Consider the following 22,090-nt stretch of genomic DNA (forward strand, 5'->3'; position numbering starts at 1 on the left):
CAGCCATGGAGGATGGTAAAAATCATATATGAAATATATGAAATAAATTAATTTCCTAAAACAACCTTTTAAAAAAATATTATTTCTTGCAGTAAGCAGAATAAAAGGCTGTCTTTGGGTATGAAAACTTTAAAAGCAGCACTAGCAGTGAGATCTTTTATGTAATACTCAAAAAAGACATAATATTTTTAACACCACATAAACAATATTACAGCACTTTGACCAAGAACAGTAGATAAATAGTTTTATTTATTTCTTATTTTGAGAATGAGTATTCAGATAAATCTAACCTGTACATCTTCACAACATCTTGGGCTACGTGAGCTTTCTCATAATATCATACAGCCTCAAAATGTTGGTTCTAGTTGTGATTTTAGGTAAAGGAGCCATTGAGGAAAGTGCTATTGCTATACACAAACCTGTTGTTTGCAACTTTGTGCAACAATGCAACAAAATTCCATACACACATGCAGACAAAAGAAGGACTGTTTTATTCAATAGCAGAGGGATTTTATTTTTGTACACGGTCCAATGGGATCTTAGACTAAAAGGCAATTTCCAACAAGGTTAATTTTAAGCAAGCATCAATGCTAGCATCACTATTACATCTCTGAAAAAGAAGGTAGAGGGTTTACCTTATTTTCTTGGGATTGTGTTAAATCTAAAGACTGAACTTAAGTATTGAAGTGTTAATTCCAGGAAACAAATCTTGCTCAAAACATAAATCTACTGATAGTCATAAATAATTTCATCTTTCCTACCTTTTCATGGCATCCACTTCAAAAATAAGCACTAAAAGGAAAGTTCTGTTCGCAGAGTAATTCAGATTACTTTCACATTATGAATTTCCACACCATGCTTAAAACAGGTGCAACAGACAAAAGTAAAAAAACCCTAAGTCCAGAGAGGACAAATAACATATGTTGCATGGGAATTACAAAATTATTGTAGCCTATCTCCTAATTCCATTCAAGAGATCTCTCTGCAACATCTATTGTTACAGACAAATTTGAATACTATAGTGAAACCCACTTCTATAATAAATATGGCTGTATTATCTATAAATAACTGACCCTTGAATTGAAAGTGTTTCAGTAGTACAAAATATGATGGGATAATAGCAATTTTAACAGTAATTCAATACTCCGGGTGAAAAAAAAAATCATCACATTTGCACCATTGTTGGTACACTGTTATTACAAGTAAAACTGAGTAAAACTGGCTGCCTGAAATATTTTGCATAGCTAAATACGCAGTTTGAGCTTTCTATGACTGGATTTTTTAGCTATGAGCCTTCCATGAAGGTAAACACAGTTTCTTTTCAGTAATGTAACTGTATAAATGCGCTGATCTTCCCAACAAATACTTAGCAAAATACACTATCGACAAAAATCCAGATTTTTGCAGGCCATGCAACACAATACCTAGTATCACTGTTAGCTAGTGGACATGATCATCACAATGTGTAACTGCATTCAAAAGTTTCAGGTCCTTCCCCTCAGATATTACTGAACTTCTTGGTACTTCTGCTCTGCTCAAAATGAGCAGAACCCAAAGACCTATTTTCTTGTGCAAAGAAATCTGAACTACACAGACCTCATATGGTAGGGTGGTTGCATGGACACCTTCCAGAAAAAAAATGCACATCAGGTGAGCATACACGTGGCTTCGTGGCTTCTGGGGCTTCCTATTGTACAGATGCATTAAGAGCAAAAAGCTGTCTGAAAGTAGCTGACTGCTGTCACACAAGTCCTACCACCCTAAGCTAGTGATCCCAGCTAAAAAAAAAAAAACCCACAGCATCATGCTCTCCTCAGCCAGGTGTCCATACTCCCAAATGAACAACTGAAAATTCTGATGACAAGAAATACAGACTGGTAACTCAAGACACCACCTGGGGTGACTCTTCCTTTAAGGAATCCAAACATCACTGAACCACATCATCATACTATTCCCAGTATCTTACTTTGGACTTAAACCGCTTTCTTTTGAACATGGTAATATTCCATCTCCAGCATAGACTGTGTACTAGCAAGGTTCTGATTAGAAATGGAAGAAGCTCTGTTCAGACTTCTCTTCCCTTCCACTCAATGAATTAATGCTAGGCATGAGATTAATCAGTTGCTGCTGCAGTTACAGATTCAGCCATGAACAATGTAGGAGGATAAAGCTTACAGCCATGATGACTGCTGTTTCTGCATTCCAGTCAGTCACGAGCAGTTTCAGACATCAAACTGTACCAGCTCCTCCCACAGATGGCTCATACATACCATGTGGTCTGAAGGGAGAAGGCCACACAAACATCAGAAACTCGTGGGGAAAGCAGGTATGCGGCTTTGTCTATTGGTCCTGGGCTTTGACATTCCATTTCATTTAATTATCACAACGATTTTGGACTACGAGGGTCTCTTCAGGTCCAAGACAGATGTGCATTGTTTAGTCATGTAAATCAGCAGCTGGGATTAGGAGGCCCCTGACTTGTCACCTTGCCCCTCCACCCACTAAATGCCTCATAATTACATCTTTTCTAGGTATCACTATATGGTGGTATATTGAAAATACAGAAAATAAGCAAGCCCTCTATCCTCAGGTACTAATCTCATGTCATCTTCAGTTGCTACAGCACCACCAGCCTTACTCTCAAAGGGAGGACCTTCATATCTTGTTTCAGTGTCATGTGGGATTGGTTGTCCATTAGTGCAGATGCATGCAAAGGCTTTACTGAGTGGTACAAATGGACAGATTTAATTTCTTGACCATTACACAAAAGCCTGGTACCATCAAGTTGTGACGCAAGGCAAAAAGTTATTGTGAGGACCATCAGACGACGATACTGAGCTCCACCAATTTAAGACAGCTTTAAACACTCTGATTCACGAAGCCTTTTCAGGCAACAACCAGCAGCACCCTGCACTTACACAAAGTAGGACGCAACCTTCAAGGGCCAAACTTTCCAAGTCTTGCTGATAGAAAACTCTGAACTATCGAACTACTTGAGGCCATCCTGATACAATTGTTCTCTTGGCAAATACTATACCAACAGCTAAGATGGCTGCTGTTCCCTCAGCAACCTCAGGAACACTTCAATGCCCATTTTGCATGCAGCTGTGGTACCAGTTACCATTCTCTGCCCTGTATAAGATAATGGCTTTGCCACCCAAGCAGTGAGGGGAAAAGGATGTTGTTGGACTTGACCTCTCAAATTCCTCCCCTAAATACATATTTGATTAATTAAAAAATATAGTAAGGTTAATGACCTCACAAGAGATGATTGAAGGCTACTGGTCTTTCTTTGTGCCCTAATTCTGAAAAGAGGCACCACTGTTTAATTCCCTCCCGTCCCCTGACAAAGGTGAAGAAGTTACCTCTTTCTTTCAGGTTCTACAGCAAAAGTCAATGGCAACTAAGGGTACCAGTGTCAAAATTATCAGGTAAGAATAACCGACTACAAGATCTATTTGCATTTGGTTTTGGTTGGGGTTTGGGGTTTTTTTTAATTGTATTTGCTCACTTAATTGCCAATTCACAAAATTCAGTGAGCTCTTAAGACAAATTAATGTTCTAATGTAAAGAAATTTCCACCATACCGTGTTTAACTGCTTTAACTGAAGTTTTGTATTATACATGTAGGAAGAGGCTGTAATTATCTGAAAGCACACATGCTTCAGGCAGAAAATACCATTCTTGAACTTGCAAGTTTGTCACACTGAATTGTGTGACAAACTGAATTGGGGAAAATTGCTGAACTTTTATCAGCTGTGAAACTGGAACAACTGATACATTTCAGCTAAATATATAGAACTGAACAAAAGTAGTAGTGATCAGGGTAACTAGAAATGAACCACTTTTACTCAGTAGCAGTATTTTAATGAAGAACGTTAAAAGAGAAAAGCTGCTGCTGTTTGGAACCTACACTAAGAACTAGTTAGCTAGTGATCATAAGCAGGAAGGAAAGGTTAAAGATAAAGTGACAAGTGGCATATTTTTAAGTGCGTTAAGGTGGCTTCTTCAACTTTCAACTAACTTTGAGGCCAGTGCTTGTCTTAATTAAAGTTTTAGTTGACATGCACAAGGTTAAGAGGGAACTGCTGTTTTGTATGTTTTGTCATGTGATATTCCCTTCTCTGATATTCTCTGCAGAGGGTTCTAGAACACCTCAGCTATAAAAAAAAGCAGAAAATCTAATATTACAGTATTGTAGTACTGTCTTAGTCTGTGGGAATTTTCATAAAATTGCAGTAAGCAAACAAGAGCCTAAAGTGATATTTCTGCAGCTCTTAGAAGACCTCCTTCTTATTTCCCAAATTATTGACACAGAACATTACTTCTTTTTTAGCAATTTAAATAGACAGTTAAAATGACTTCTACGGTGTCAATATCAATTAAACCAAAGAAATACTTAAAGCCCCATCTGTTTCTTTTCAAAACCCACCTGGACACGGCTTTGTGAAACCTGCTCTAGGTGAACCTGCTTTAGTAGCAGGGATGGACTAGATGACCTGCAGAGGTCCTTTTCGACCCTGACTATTCTGTGATTCTACAATCTCTTTAGGTCTCTTACTGCCCATTTTCTCTGCAAATATAAATTTTCTCAGCTGCAAATTTGTCAATTTGCAGTTAATCTAAAGCTAAAAAACATCCAGACAATTATAAATACATAGTACTGAGTCTCAAAGTAATGATTTATAGAATTCTTTGTTCCACTTTTCCTTGCTATGTTGTCTTTATTGTGGATTCCTCCATTTTACTAGTGGTTTTAAATACTTAATGATTGTCTTATTAACATTTGTAAGTAATAACCATAGCATCAGCAATAAAAATCAATGCATACAAGAAGTGACTCACTAGTTTGTTGATGGTGCTCTTCTTCACTTTGGAATGGGCTGAATTCATAAGTAGATATTTTGCTTTTCAATAACCAAGTCAGAACATTGTCCAGCTTCTCTACAGAAGAAAATTTAAAAGCCTGTTTAAAATAAGAAAAATCAAAGAAAAAAAATAGTTTATTTATTGCATATGTTTTTAGCTTTATCCTCAGGGTGCTGCTGAATCAAATGAATGAAAACAGTGTTATTACAAATTCACTTTTAGTAAGAGAAGCAGTTTCTGAAAGCTACAGAAGAGATACCGGTATAGATAGAAGGATCATGGTAACAATCCAACTGAAGAAAACCAGGTATAACAACTTATGAAGTTCAGCCATGACTAAAACCTTCTGAATGAAGGGTAAGGACAGGATGATTATTTCTTGGTTTAGCTGTGTACAACAATGCTGGGTGATAACCAGGAACTGTTCTGACAGACACGAGTCGCCAATAAATCCAAGATCTTACTACAGCAGTAATTCAGGATGAGTTGACTACAGTAGCCTTCTGTTACCCAAAATCTTTACATTAAGATTGTGTACTTTGGTAGGTAGGAAACGGCTTCAATTCAGTCTGCAGAGGCCTAACATTCCTGATAGATTAAGAACTGATAGCAACCAGTGAGATTAGCTTCCTATTAAATACATAGTCTTTAGACATGAGAAATCCTCACTGACTTGCCACAAGATCTTTTTTTGATTGCCTCTTTCTGGAGAGAAGGCCAAGATCTATTCCTAATGACTCTCAAGGCAGCCATAATTAAGTTTGTTTGCTTGGTGTGATAGGAGACTACACGATAAGCACGACTACAGAGATTTGAGCAGTAAGGTTATTTTACACTGTTTACTATGGCACTAGTCCAGTCTGTGCTGCACTGGGTGCCAAAAGATGCTCATTGATGGTCATCCATGCTCATACTCCAGTCAGATGGCAGCAGCTGTGTGTTAAAGGTTGCCTTTCCACAGTTGAACTGTTTCTGGTCAAGACAATTCTGGGATCACTAACAGGGAATATCTGCAGATACACTTAGCATATAAACTTAAAAAGAAACTCTGTGACTGACATGCTGAGAAGAAAAGGACACAGAGGGGTCTACTGATGAAACACAAAGTTTAACTCCCGAGGCTGTTAAAAGCGAGTAAGAAAATAAGTGTGACGTGATCAGAAAATGTTGAGGACACAAGCAAGATACAATTTTCAGCTGAGTCCTAGCCAGAATTAGAAGACAAGTTTGCGCAGATAGGGAGCTACCAATAATAAAATTATTATTTTTCCCATAATTGATACTAGCCCTTCCAATATTGATTATGACACATCAAATTCATCACATTTAGTAACTCGTCACCTCTTTCCATAATTCACCCTTTCTGTACTGCTGAATTATATTCTCTGTATTTGTTACTCAATAATTACAAATACATAATTTAGTCCTCAGTAACCAAAGCAGTAAGTATTATAAAAAAAGACTCTACCTAGAAAAAAAAATCTTGAAGACTTGTTCTAGAACAAAGATCTAATTGGAGTACCAGACTTACAGTGTGAATTGAGAAAGGATATGCAAAACCTCCCAAATATCTAAGAAAAAAAAAACCCTATTAACATGAATAACCACATTTAAAAATTAAGGGGAGTAATTCAGTTAGGAAACCATACTATTCTCTCTTATTCCAAGTAGGTCTTCTTAGATACAATATCATCATTGGTACCACCTTAACAGAGTTCAATCTAGAGTAGGACAGAGAGAAGTAATAACATAGGAACTGTCTCAGATGAGAGTATGTGCAGGTACTGTGCCATGAAGAAAGAGGCTCAAACCCACTGGTATTCACTGAAACAACTATATAGCAGAAATTCCAGTACATAGAGAATAATCATATAGGTGGGTTTCTAGACAAACTGAACTTGAAGTAATATTTATAATTTCCTTTTAAAATAGCAGGGATACCCCTTACACATTCCATACCCCTACCTATCTAGCCTTCCCTGTTCAAAAGAAAATGAACAAAGTAAAAACACCCCAACAACACCTGCCTCTTATAATCTGTCCTGAAATGCTCAAGGAGCAATTTCAAACCAAAACCATTTCAGACTGTCTTGTATATCAAAGCCAAATAAACACCCTACAGCCTCTTTTCAGCAAGCATGCTCGTTAATCTTGCCAGCAAAGCTCCTCTGCTTTTTAATGACCTGAGGCAGGAACCTTTCCTTCTCCCTTTTATTCAGGCAGAAATCTGGTAGAGAAGTACCTGAGGAGTGTTTAGCTCTTATTTTGCACTCAGACAACCAAATTTACATGGGATAAAACAATGTTTCACAATCCGAGATCAAGCAAGTTCTTGAAATGAGAATGCACAACTTCAGGAACTTGCAGCAAAATTTTCAAGGCCATAAACAGTTGCATGGCTTAACTACATCAGGCTAACTCAATTTTGACAAGCTGCTGAGACAGAAGTTAGACTGATCTCCCAAAGGGAACAGACTAATTTACAGTTAAATTTCTCATGCTTTAACAGGCCTGCCTTCCAATGGCCTGTCTATACATTTCTATGATTTCCAAGTCAGGCACAATACACTTCTTATACACAGTTATTAGTGCAATTTGCTCAAAGTTTTCCACCTCATTATTTTTTTCTCTTGCTCCAGGGATCTAAAATCTGAAGGCTCAAGCAATGATTTAACAAGCTATCTTGTTAACTAAACCATAACGAGGAGCTTTGTTCTGCTACTCTGCAACAAAGGCACAGCAGGAAAATCTAGGTTAGTTATTTTTAAAAGTCTACGTTGATGCCTTTTGTCTCACATACAGGAGCACTTGTTCCAGTACTTAAGTGAAGATAACAGCAGAAACAACAGCGAAACCTAACTAGCAATAGTATCTAGCACTATCTAGCTCCATACCAACACAAAGCGCACTTCCCCCAAGAAAGAATTCAGTTTAGAGAATTTTACTTTACTGCCTATTCCTGCTCCAAAGCACTCACAGACTCTAAGTAAGCTGCATTTACATATTTTGATGCACCCTACACAAGTCTCTAAAGGCCCGTGAAATCTTCCCAAGAAATCCCAACAGTACATGCCTGAAGTTCATGCTGAATCTTCACCAAAGCCAAGGGAAGTAGAACTGTATTTGAAGTTAAGCACACTGCAAGGGAACGCTGAGCCATTCAGGAGTTTCAGGAAGTCCACATTTTATCTGAATATTGATTTAAAACATGACAGAAAAGAAGTAAAAGCACTACTTTCTCCTTGTGTTCTTGCAGACAAGTTATTTCCAGGAGCCACTCGGAATTAAGCTAGTGAGTTTGTAGGTAATCCTTATGGTCTCTGAAGCACAGCCAGCTGCTCTTTGCTCCACCTTTCAATCTTGGTCCTTCTGCAAGTGCTACTACCTGCCCCAGAGCTCATCACCAGTAGCTTGTCCTCCTCACTCAGTACCACCTCCTCAGGTGTAGGCACTACCTGCATTCCTTCGCTCCCTTTTCACAGCAACATGACACAGCTGTATGCAACAGAGGAACCCCAACTGCTGACCATCACACATGGGCTTCCAAAAACATCCTTGAAAAAGGAAATGAAGCACATATCTTGCTACTTTTGTGAATGAGATGGTCTACATTCTTCAATAACTGCTAACAAAGCCTGAAAATATGTGCCACTGAAACACAGCACACACAGCCAGTAAATTAACATATTTCTTGCTGGCTTTAGCAGTACTAACAAGGTTAGATTTACATAAAGATGAACTCTTTCAGTAGTTCTTATATATCAGACACTACTTTATATGCGCTTCAATATCTAGATTACTTCTGCCAAAAAGAATGGGCTAGACTTAAAAATCACTTAGGCTTTTCTGACAGTTTTAGCCACTGACAGAACATGGAGAGATTTCATACCTAGAGGAAAATAAAGAAACATTTTAAAGTAACTGCTGCTGACATGGCTTAGAAGATTGAAACATTAAGAAGCTTCAAATTATCTTTGGGGATCAGGTAAAGGCGCATACATAATATGACCACATAAGTCATGTAGTGTTTTCTTACAAGTTTCCATAGAGGATCTGCAATTTATTTTCCTTCTTCTTTTTCAACATACACTGTAACCGGAATCCTGTTTGATGACTATGATAAAAACATCCTTTAAGATATCAAGTCTCTCAAAATCATAGCAGTACTATTCCGTCAAAGCTTGTCATACAGACTTTCTGAATCTCTAGATATTCTAAGTCACTCAAACAAACATGAACCTTATCAATCATTAATTTCAGTAATAAGGATATGACCATATTTTCATTTTTTTTTAAAAACCTAAGAAATCTGTACCAGGAAACCCCAACACTAACTAATTGAATCAATAGTTGCATTTAGTAGAACGTCTGAGAGAAAAATCAATACACCATGTAAATCCAGCAGAATGCTGAAATGAGAAGTTGATAAAAAGTAAAAAAAGATATGAAAAAGTTTATTTATGAATTATAAGAACCTTAAAATCAGTCTGTATACTGGGTTATTACAGAAACTCCCTAAAACAGCTTCTTTAATGCAAAATTATAAGAAAACAAGAGAACAAAAAAATTCACAGCCTTTAGCCAGCACCCACCCTCATATGTCCTGATAGCGAGTTCATTGAGCATTATGATTCAGTTATTATGACCCCAGCGCTTCCTACTTTACTATAAAATGTCAGAGTTTTTTCTTGAAAAGCTTATGCAAATAAACTTATTTCATTTTTTACTCTATTTATTTCCTTACATTTTAAATATTTATTCAGTTGTTTAAATGTCTTGCTAATGTTGATAAATTACTTCTAAATTCAGAAAAATTCGCAACACAGAAAATTACAACCGAACAGATGTGGCAAAGAATTTAATCCAAAAATGTAATTTGTAAAAACCTTAGAATATGTTTAATCTGAAATGTGGCCAATGTTAATCTTTAATTGCTCTCTGACAGGAGGAATTCACAAATGCAACAGTACCACACTTCGTTGGTCTCCCACTAAGATATATGAACTGCCCCGACCATCAGTAAAAGGAATGGATTAGCTGTAAGCCTATGTGTTGGGTTTTGTTTATCTGCTTGGCTTTACTGGAGGACAAAGTGGAGAAAGGGAAAATAATCTTAACAACAATAGCATCTCAAATTAGCTGGAAGGGTTGGCAACACAATATACAGTACAATGAAAGCATTTTACCAAAGCACTGTGGGTTTGGTATGCATTACTGTAGCAATTCGCTTTCATCACAGAATTCTAATAAGGAGATACTTCTCAGATTGCAAGCATTTGTGAAAATCTTGAATTTTTCTTTGAACCACGGAGTAATATTGCTTTGATCAATAATTGCTGTAAGCTTTTCTATTTTATTTTAATTTTGTTTTCCATTGTGTTTGATTGTTACTTTGCACTGTTGCCCCCCAGATACTTTTGCAAATAAGCTGATAGTCTCAAAGGTTTTAATTATCCTGGCTAAATAAAAGTTACTACTACTCCTGCGACTTGACAGGAATTTAATTACTATCAAGTCTGTTTTGTTTTTCCTTGCGTGAACATATTTTTAAAGATTAAGGTAATTCATGTTATGTAAATTGCAGCTTTATGATCTATCTTATTGCCATTAAATCAGGTTTACATGGGAGCTTAAAGTATTTTAAAAGTTTGTGGAAATACTTTAGCTACCTAGCTAGTTAGTTTACCTCAATCTGTGGCCCAGCAGGTGACGTTAAGTGTGATGACAAATCTTCCAACACATATGTACACTTACAAAAGAATTACCATTAGTATACTTCCCCACAGAGCAGCCATTATATTGTGTGGCTTGTAAAACTTATCCAATTATAAATATCTTCTTGGTATTAACTTTTCAGAGGCTAAAACCAAAAAATTAAGAGCAGGCAAACAGCATTGCCTCATTTAAACCCTTGCTTATTATCCAGATGAGTAAAGCTGAGGAAATTGTTAAACATACCTGGCAGTCATAACCTACAGCTGTATTTCCTGGTGTGCACTACTGCTCTGCCTAGAATTATTTTTGCATTTGAACATAATTTGAATTGCATGTGTCTTACTAAATATTAGTCATGCTGGTTAAATGAAGGGTCAAACTCCTGAATAACGCAAATAATTCTCCAGTGGAAGTACCAGGTGTGTTGTAGGTATCTAGGTTACCATGTTAATTATAATTTTTTTAATCATTATGATATTTCTTACGCATAAAATTGTAAATGAAACCTGTTAGAAGCTTACTTTGATGTCCTTCAAAACACAGGCTAAAGAATGATGGATATTAAAAATGCATTTGTACTTGGAGTTGCACTATTTTTCTTGTGCAATAGCCTGTTTTCTTAAAACAGAAGTGACTTGTACTGGGAAGGAATCTACCCCCACCCTTAATAGAACACTAATATTGCAATACATCATTTTTTATTAATCCTTTCATTATGAGTGTAATGCCTGAGGTGGTAGATAAGGTAGATTTGTCACAGGAAAATGAGACTGTCTGCACTGGAAACACAGACCATTATTTTTGTTCTGGCTTTGCAGTTACAATATAGACATCATGACAAGTCTGCTTGGGCTATCCACCATTCAACAAATGATAACTGAGATTCCGTCCTTTCTTAATAGATGCTTTCTTTTCTTATTATTTTGTATGTGCTATTGGCAAAGGACACGTTGCAGAGCACTGCAGCCTGCTGTGCTGGATTTGAAACCCAGCTCAAAACCTGAATTCTTCTAAATATATGCAAAGAATCTGCATGGCAACCAGCAAACCACATGAATGATAATTCAGCAGCTGTAAATGTACTCTGTATGAATAGCAACCTACTGTCTCCCATACAAGCTATGCCAGAAAAATCCTGCTTGACTGTGAATGAATAATAACCCTCCAAATACAATGTGATTTAAGATTACTTGCTTCTATTGGTCTTAGAACATACTAAAAAGGGCACTTTAAATGGAGAGGGACATTGCTACTGTTATTATTTTCATTCTCTGTAATGCAGGATATTGTCCACTAGGCATATACAGTACAAAGGATGTTTATATTACTTTCTATACAAAAACAAGAAAAGAGAAAATTTGTTTTCACTTGCCTGACTTGCTTACAACTAGACATCTCAAAAGACAGGCCTCTGTAATTGTAAACCTGTTACTGAGCCATTACTCATTACTGTGCAATCAAAAGACTGTGCATTATCTCTTAGCTCATACAGGCACTTATATTGTATTTTTTAATTAAAAATGCAGAAGTCAACTTACCTGACAAGTGAAAGCTATTGGGTCAGCCACCTTCTTGAAAATGTGCTCCATCTCCTCTAGTGCAGTATAGTACTCTATCTGCGCTGTGGTCTTAATGACTCCCCCACAGTAGACATTTATATATACAGGGCCAGCACAAAAATCTTTTAAAACACAAATCAGAACAGTAGCTGAAAATATTTTCCAGTCCCAGACCAGAGGTCTTGGGGAATAAGTAAAAGAACAGGAAAATACCACAGAAAATGCATAGAGTCAATTAAATGGATTTGCATTTCACACATGATTCAGTGTAATCAGTTTTTTATCCAGGTCTTTCAGTCTAACATTAAAAAGCTGACAGAAGAAAATACATATCTGTAAATCTGTATAAAACAAAGCTATAGTATTGCTTCACGTTAGAAAGGAGATGAAGAGAGTATGCTTCAAATTTCCAACTTCCCTTTGATATACTGATGACCTATAAACAGATCCCCTATGCCTACAAACTAAGGAAAAGTTCATTTATTACAAATAGTGGAATTGCTCTTCATCTTTTGAAACATTTTTCTTAATTGCAGACAAGGTTCTCAAAATTGGATTTGAACTAGGCTGCAGAAATTGCAGTGTAATTATTTCCATTCCAGTTGTTTACCTAGTAAAACCAAAGGAAACAGGCATTTGTACAGTCTGTTGTTACTTAAGTGTAACTTGCTCTGTGTACGCAGCATAAGCCCCTTTCATGAGCACATTTTATAATTCATTAGTATTCATTGTGCCAGGCATCCTGCTGTACCATACCAGCACTAGCACAGTTTCCTTAAAATTCAAACTCTGCCCACAGAAAAGCAATGAAAATGCACAATCCTGAAAATGGAGAAGAGTAATAGGGCCAAAGAAACAAAACAAATAGAACATCACCTTAAATCACTCAAATGGAAACTGATCAAATGCATTTTTAATAAAAACAACAAACCAAAAACATTTTCTGGTCAGCTGAACTCTTATTAAAACAGGGTACTCCCTAACTTCCAACTTTTCCAGATTTTGGAACAGAAAAATGCTTACAGAGGGAAGCATTAAATACCAATAATATAAGAAACAAAATGAAACTTGGGCTGCAGGTCTCTGCCAGATTTTTCACAATATTTCATTTACTGTTCATATTTTATTTCCTCATGCACTATAGAAACCTCACTGTAATCAACAATGTTCTCAAAGTATAATTCTGGAAGAATCTTTCAAGATCTGTGAATGAGGATTTCGGCTCTCCTCTGAAATCAGTTACAGATGGAAGTTTCCTGTTGGTCATGTACTTCCCAATCAGGTCTCTAAAAACAAACTCTCTGCACGATCACAGTGATAAAAAAAACTCAGATCATATGTGGCTGTCACCTCAGGACAGTGTTCTGGATGAAAATCAGACCACAGAATTACCCAAATGTAATTCCAAGAAGCCACTGTTGAAAATTGTAGCCTATACGTATATATTTCTTCTATCTAATGTTGTATTCTAATGCTTTTAGAATAAAATTTAAGTTCTTTTGCGAATTCACAGCATGCAGTGCAGTAGCAAGCTACACTCTAAATATTTACGTGAAAATTTTTTTAATTCTTAACTCACATCATGTGAGTAGGGATAGATGTGGCACTTAAATCTGCACAGACCTTCTAAAAGAAACTGTTGTTACATAGCTAAAACTGTTGACAACTAGTTATAGATGAAGCAGTTGAAAAAATCATTAGAAACCAGCAGAGCTGAGTGATACAGAGAAATGGCATGGATACAAACAAAGAAAAGAAATTATTTCCTAATCAGTAAGAATTATAGAGAGGAATATAACCAAATTTACTGCATTAAATACCAAATGAAACATTTTAGTAATGGAGTAATAAGAAAAGAATATTAGCTTTGCATTTTATGGCAGTAATTTTGAAGAATGTTAACCTGTGACTAATCAATGACATTTTAAGACTGCCACCTGCCATTTAACCACACAAAAACAACCTAAGAGAACCTAGTTTCCCATAAATCACAAGGCCTTTCTTCTCTGCATTATTAATAAATGTTCTGTGTGCAAAACCCATGTACAGGAAACACCTACAAAATAGTGGGAAGTAAAACTACTTATCAGAAAAAGTGATGTGAGCCCAAAGTTTTCTGTTTACTTAAAGAAAGTTTTTCTTACCTAAGGCTTTCACGTACTTGACCTTTTTATTCCAAGAGGTTGGCTGCGTCCTAATTCGTTTATTACCTGCTATGAATTCAATTTCTAATGTTTCATCATCTATTTCATCTTTCAACAGAATGAATATTTCACCAGGATTCTATAAAATTAAAATATGTTCTTGTTAGTCCTTCAGAAAATTATACTGGAAGTGTAAAATGCAAATGAAAACATAACTGGGAAGAAAAGTTCCTTCATACAAAAAAACAGTAATACCAAAACATGCTGCCATCTCAGTGTTATACTTTAGTATTTTACTTACATAAATGACACAATTAATGTAGTATTTTAAATTCATCTTATCTAACAAAATTTTAAGACAGTATTTTAAATACATATGTAGCTGAACTGTTATGTTTTCTAAGAACATTCTACTTTATAGTCCAAGAGAATGACATTCAGCCTAATAAGAACCACCTAAAATACTTCAGACTCAAATTCTTTACAGTGAACTGCCAGTAAAGACAGACAGAAGCAGCAGGTAATGTGATACAATACCATCCTACTGCCTCCTGAACGAGAGCGAATGTTACTCCCTTAGAACTGTACTGGTCGCAATAATGAAATAATGTAAGCCATCTTTGAAAGACAGATAGCAAGCAAAATACATGACGTTCTATACACACCACAACCTCAAAATCTGACTGTGGCCAGTCATTTATATAAATTAATGCAGGATATTGTACTTCCTCTGTTTATATTTTCATATATTTTCTCACAGAAACTCTGATTAAAAACAAACACATATGAATATTTGTGTCCATTGGATATGCATGGAGATATGTTTATATAAATATTTCTGATTTAATTTAAAATTAGACAAGGTATATGCTCACACAACCGCTTGTGTAACTTGTGGTATGGCCACATATGCATGTACCCATAAACCAATCATGGATTCTTGCCATGAGACACTCCGTATCCCTCAAGAAGTGCCTGACGACACGCTCCCTCTAAACTACAAGGCCCACATGACAGTTAACATCTCTACTCAAGCTGCCAAAAAATTCTAATAGAGATAAAAATCCCTCAGAGGCTCTCTCAAAACTATTTTATTTACAAATCTTTTGGCTGCAGCGTGGATGTGACAAAGGCAAAATAAACCCCACTGCAGTCTTGATGAACTCTCATTTTGGCCTGTTACCTGCTATCGGTTTTCAAAACTGTTAATAGTATGAATGAGTTTACAGCAGGAAGAGGAGAAGAGCACTGACTGTTATCGTAACGATTTTAGCACCCAAAAACCTTACCTCACATGATATTCTTCCTGGAAGCACCAGTATTGACTGCTCATTAGTTTCTAACGTTTCAGAAAGCATCTCTGTTTTAAAACAGAGTTCCGTTTTTTCTGATACTCCCCTGACATCTGTCAAGTTAACATCAGAGCTAGTGTGGTGACCTGAAATATATAATGCGGAATGAGGACATCGTTAACAAACCCAGCAACAAAACATAGCAATGATGTTGTTTCCAATATATAGCTCATATGGCATTTGGAGTCACATTAAGAGCACTGCATGAAAGCCTGGCAATATTCCTTTTTCTGCAAATGTGATGAGGTTCCCCCCTTTGATAATCAGAGCTCACCTCTGAAGTCCTGAACCTGCAGCCTTTATTTATATAAACAGATTCTTCTCATACATTTTGTCTTGTGAAGTCAAAGACAAGGCCTTTACATCAAAAACATCGTGACCAATGAAGTCACAAGATCAGCCAGTTTTCTAGTCTCAGAACAACAAACTCTCATACACTGGGACAAAGTGGGATTTTTACCACTCTTGCTTTCTCTATATGTAAACAAGGGCATGCTACACATTTACAACATCAGCCTGCCTGGCTGCAGGAAGGATTTATGTAAAGGCAGTGATACCTGTGACCAAGTGACTATGACGGTAGACAAAGATCTTAACACAGGCTATGGTCTCTGCCTTCCTTTACAGACAAAATGAATGACTGAAGGCATACATTTTTTGCGTAGGATATTCTGGGTTTGGAAATGCTATGCCAGTCATACAGATAGCTTGCAACCAGTTTCTTTTCTGCTCTGCTATACCAGTAAAGGCCCAAAAGCCATAGTGATTCCTTCACCAAATCACAGAATTTTAATGAGAAAATATAAAAGAACTGACAACTGCATCTGCAGAGCTCTGACTAAGCCTACGTTTCAGAAAAGCTATTCTTCACACCTGCCACTTTACAGTTGTATCACTACTACTCCTTTCCAGACACTCCATTACCCTGTACAAAACGCTCTTGTCACCCATCTCAAAGGACTGCAGCAGCTCTTCATCACACAGGATTACCCAGCATATTGCAGTAACCTAGTTAGATTAATAGTATCATTCCGAGCAGCTCAGAGTTAAAGTCTTGACTGGCTGGTGAGAAAATATCCTGAGAGTCATCAAGAGTATCTTGTATTACTGTAAATTATGGAATATTCACAGTCAATTACATTCAAGGACATAAATAACTTTTCAGGCACATATTTTCCTCTCAAATGAATGTAGAATATTAATATAAATTAGTGATGGGCAGAATACAGAACAGTAGCAATCTGGCTTTGCTCAAACAAGTACTGCAGCCATTTTGAGGTTTTTCCAAAAGTGCCCAAGTGACTGAGCTATACAAACCACACAGTACTCCTAAGCGGCACAGAACTATTTACATTTAGCATCAGTATTGGTAATTTACAATTAGTTTTCTCACTTCTTGCTTGCCTTTATTTACCCCATATGTACCAGTTCGTCTGATACAAAATGTTTCCTTTCCTTACCAAATTTGCCTTGCTTAAGAAGGCACAGACTTCATAAACTTCTATAATAAATGTGCCTACTAAGTGAAGTTATGCCAGACAATGCAGTACAGAAACTTGGGTATGCTATGTCTGATGTAGATTTTTTTTTTTTCCCAGAAGTGTGCTTTGGTTGTTGGAAAGATCTTAGAAAAGGAAAAAAAAAAGAAAGGAAAAAAAAAAAGTAGCATCATTTGTCCTTGCTTCATTAAGGAAGCTAAAAGTTCTTTGAACATCTAAGGTGTGCAGGTTCAGCATTGGTCACCAGCTAGTAAATTTTCCTACCCTACTCCTGCTTATAGTCTCATGCCTTTAAAGCAAACTAATTCTAAATTTAAACTGTGAATTCAGTGTAGACTGATAAAATTACACTGAACCTGCGTGCAAACATACTTTACTGAAATAGTTTTAATTCCATTTGTTTTAATTTGTTTTGAAAGTTAAATAGGCTCACTGAACAAAGGCTATTTTGATTCTGAATGAGAATCCACGCACAATTCAATGCAGTTTAACTATTCCAGCTCAAAAAGTAACTACATTAGTTTCTATGATTATCACTGTGAAGACTAGACTTTAGCACCGCTCTTCAGAAAATGGAAGGCCTGAACCCTTGCTGACGTGAACAGCTAGGATACTATATGCCCACAGCGCGTACTTTGGGAATATTACGTGTTCATATTTTAAGTCTCCCATCAATTTTAATCATATAGAATTTACTTAAGACAACTCATATGAGGTGCATGCCTCTTCTGAAAATTTGTCTTCCACTTTAAGCAAAGGAGTCTTGCAAAGACAAGAAATATTTCATTATCAGATTGACAAAATGAAAGGACTGAATAACAAATCTGGTAGGCACTGGATTTTCCGATGTCAGCTTTCTGTCAGTGATCATTCTTCAGGGATCGTGTGGATGCATTCTAATCTATGTGAAGTTCACGACAGCTTTATTTCTAGCCTGCACTCTGCTTATCAAAGATGACAGTATTAACTTCCACCTTTTAATGTCCACAATAATTCATCTACTAGGAAGGTCAATGCTAGTGCTAACAAGCTCGTTCAAATTAGGATAATATTTTCCTCCCACATTAACTGCATTTTAGTATTTTTATTATGCTTAGTGACATATAACTACAGTATCAGGACCTCAACTCAGTCAGTATTGGGATTACACAGCCCTAGAGTTCAGACAAATTATGAAGAAAATGCAGCCTTTGCATCAGACTTGGATATTCAAGAGAAACAGCAATTCCCCTACTGACTGTGAAAGCAGTTAGCAATTTATTAGCTAAAAACCATCAAGCACAACCTCTTTCACTAAATGTCAGGTCTACCTGAGAATCAGTGAAAGACACGTACAACAGTCCAAGAGTAACAGGGATCTCTATTATCACTACTATATATTTAATAACCAAACTCCAGAGCAACCATCTCCAGCACTCAGATTCCTACCAGCAGTTGCACACACTGTCCTAAAATGTAGAACATGAAACAACCATGTCAAGTGTTACTTGTCAGTGCTGAACAAACACTGCATCAGAGATTAAGCAATACTTGGCTTGGTGGCATTAACTAAAACAATGTAGCTCATAAGCGTTTAATACTAAAGTAATGAGATTCTAGTAACACAAATGGAACAAGTACAGACAGTATTTGTTTAATTGTGGGTAGAAGGTGTTGCCTGATGTACAGGTCTTTTGAACACCTACATTCTGGACATCTTCACTGTGAATCCTCTTTACAGTCTCACTTTTAACCTGAAAGCAATGGCTAAGGAGCTCCACTAATTGCTAAGGCTTTCAGAAAAATGATCATTTAACAAGGATTTAAAACTGTAGGCGAAGATTAGCTTAAAAGAAACATAAAAGGAACATCATTATAATGCTGAAATATCAGAGAGAGGATTTATTAAAGGGTATTTGTTGCTTGGTGAATGTGTTCTTTTAACATTTTATATTAACGGTGACCTATCTGTGAGATTCTTAAAATGGAGCAGTAACAATTAAAATAATGGATTAATAAAATTGGACCCTTTCTTGTAGGATTGAAGTCTAAGAAATTATTAACTATATCTAATGATCCTTAGACAGCACTATGAGCTAGAAGCTAAAAAGAAAGGAAAATCTGTTATAATCTTCCCTTGAGTATTCATGTCTCTCCCACCAGGAATTACTGTCTGTTACTGAGGGTAATGCTCTATTTCCATCACGTTACTTTTGTTGGCTTACTTTTGACAAATATCTACTGCTGATGGTCACATTGAAAGGATTGATCTTAAATTTAAGTTCATATTTAAATAATAAAATCACACACATTTACTGCAACAGTTATTCACTTAATTGGGCACAGTGCTGATGTTTTCAATTTTACTTCAATGTTCCCTTAATTCATGCAACTTCAATACATCAATTTGGTATATTTTACACAAAGCCTTTTGGAATGCATTATTGCTTTTCATTTAACATTTTTAACCGAATTCATTAAATGACTTTGAAATTGCATTCCTACACATAAACTCAGAATTTTTAATGAAGCCTCTCTACTCTCTTGTGGATTCAACAATTAATGCCTCACCATGGCTTCTGAACAACTTCCACGCCACATCCAACCTCCTTCCCGCTCCCAAATTCTAACTTTTCAAATACACTATTTAGCTATCCATATTGCAGCCTACATGAGTATTATAAACCGTCTCTGTCTTTGATTACTTGGTACTTGCTATGTGTTTTGAGTCAACAATGTATGTGACAGATTTGGGGTATTAAAAATAGCAGAAACAAACTTATGAAAGATTTATGTGTTTTCTAAGGCTACCCATGGAATGAATCTCACAGCCAAAATTTAGTTGGCTTTACAAAAGCAAAATACCTGCTAGCTTAGCAAATTTCAGTTCTTCCTCAAGTCTTGCTAAAGCAATGCTAGCTGAAGAACTGCAACTGAATTACAAACAAGGTCCTCATCCCTAGATCACACAACATACAAGAGAATGAGAAATATGGGCAAATCTGGTTAGGCAGATGGCAGGGAATGGAAAAGTAATGAAGTGCGTGGCCAACCTGCCACATGAAAGAAAAGACAGGGTGTTCCAGTGTCAAAGAGTAAGCCAAAGGGGATTACAGGGAAGAACACTCAGGCTAAATTCAGCAGATCATGTAAGTGCAGGAGTCATCCCATGTAATATGGCAGGACCCCTCCTCAAGACAATATGAGGTAAAGGCAGAGATGGTCCCACTGGGTTCTGTGAAGTATAATTGAAAAGGTGCTTATGTGTAAATAGCTTCATTGCAATTCAAAACCTTCAAGCCAAACACAGGTGTGTGCTCTGCAGAAAAATGGATGAAAGTAAAGCCATACAAAAAAAAACCAAAATAACCTTCTGTTATGTGGAAAAATTAGGAAACAAGACTTACGCACGTCATATTCTTTCTGCTATCAACCATGAGTTTATCATACACATTTATGAAAGTTAATCCTCTTAAAATATGGGTATTTGTAAATGTTGCATGAACTCAGAAAAGTGCAGCAGAGTAGGATGGAAAGGCAGCCTCTAACTGCATGGATTGCTCTATAAATGACTTGAGAAAGGCTGTGAGAAACATGGAGGCAGAAAACATTCACCACACTGGGCTTCATTCAATGAGCCTGTTTTCCTCAGCATGAGGATGAGATTTATTATTTTTTACCATAAACCCTATCTAAGATATGATTTCAAAGCAAATCCCTTTTTCTGCTCTGCTGAAAAATTTTCTTTTACTGATGGTGAGAGAGGACTTAGGAACAGAAAGGTTTCTAAAAATCACAGAACAATACTAAATACATTCTAAAACATATAAACATCTGACTTAAATCTTAACTTCTTTCATTTGTTTCCTATCAGGTAAATTCCAGACCAAGGTAAACATATCCACTACTGAACAAGCTTTAAATAATTTTTCTCTCTATGCTGAATCATCTATCTTTTTTAAATAGATTGACAGTTACCTTTGTTTTTCTCAAAAGCATTCTCAGTCCCAGTTCCTCCTGCATGGCTGCATTCTTCTGTCAAAAACAGTAGATTTCTGTGAGTTGGCCTATTTTGCACATGTTTCCAAAAAGTTTCTATTACTTCATTTACGGTGAACAATTTTTTTTCCAAATAAGCATCAAGTTGACAGTTCCTTTAAAAGCTATGAAGAACAGGTTTTCCTTTTCTGAATATTTGGAGTTGGTGTTTATGTCATCTAAGCAACTGATGGTGCTGTAATTTTCATTCACATCTATTTCTCTCCCTGATCAGAGCAATCCCTGGAACAGCCCCCACATCTAATACTTTATGCATCACTTCATACATGTAAGGCAAAGGCTGATTTGATTGCAAAGGTGCGTACCAACCTGTTCTTGTATTATTAGGTATAATTTTGTACACAACAATAAAAAACACCCCACTCTGATATAATTGTAGCCTAATGGATTGATTCATGTAAGCATCTAAACACAATGTAAGTCTTCTTATGAGTAGCCATATTGGATCTGATAGTTAAACCAAAAAATCCTGCCTTCAAATAACCCCAAAACAGTAAAAAGCAACTTACCATTAATTTACCAATAATATTTAAGAAATAATTTCCACATAAACTAGACGTTTCTTTATATATATACTTTTATATAACTGTAACTGTATATTCAGAGACTATCCAAGGCTATGACAACTAACTAGTTTGTAACTGGTCTGTGGCTTGGAAGAAAGATTTGACTTAAATTCAACAATCAGTGCTTTGGTTAGGATGCATACATTTAGAGGCTTTTTGGGACTAAGTTTGTGTTTTACTATATTATCAATTAATGTTATTATTTTTACAGCAGTCAAACATATGATTTTCAGCTGTACCAGCAGTATTAATAGCATTACTGCTCTGTGAGCTTTAGACACATAGGAAGACAGTCCCAAGAAGTTCCTAAACTGCTAGGCACACTGATTATTTTGGAAATAACAGCTA

The 22,090-nt window shown here is 36.3% G+C and overlaps 1 protein-coding gene across 6 annotated transcripts in view; it reads right to left on the minus strand.

The window, feature by feature from the left end:
* BANK1 (B cell scaffold protein with ankyrin repeats 1) overlaps positions 1 to 22,090 on the minus strand; it is a 167,069-nt gene that overhangs the window by 106,465 nt on the left and 38,514 nt on the right. For 3 of the 6 annotated variants that reach the window (XM_055796562.1, XM_055796557.1, XM_055796560.1), the window contains 5 exons: positions 21,096 to 21,152; positions 15,577 to 15,725; positions 14,288 to 14,426; positions 12,123 to 12,265; positions 4,846 to 4,966 (listed from right to left, as the gene is read on the minus strand). In XM_055796562.1, coding sequence (XP_055652537.1) covers positions 4,846 to 4,966; positions 12,123 to 12,265; positions 14,288 to 14,426; positions 15,577 to 15,725; positions 21,096 to 21,152 — 609 coding nt within the window. The remainder of the gene's footprint in view (positions 1 to 4,845; positions 4,967 to 12,122; positions 12,266 to 14,287; positions 14,427 to 15,576; positions 15,726 to 21,095; positions 21,153 to 22,090) is intronic. The other 3 variants (XM_055796559.1, XM_055796561.1, XM_055796558.1) reach the window with 2 other exon arrangements.

Source organism: Falco peregrinus, chromosome 2 (assembly GCF_023634155.1).
Source record: "Falco peregrinus isolate bFalPer1 chromosome 2, bFalPer1.pri, whole genome shotgun sequence".
In the NCBI taxonomy this organism is placed as follows: domain Eukaryota; kingdom Metazoa; phylum Chordata; class Aves; order Falconiformes; family Falconidae; genus Falco; species Falco peregrinus.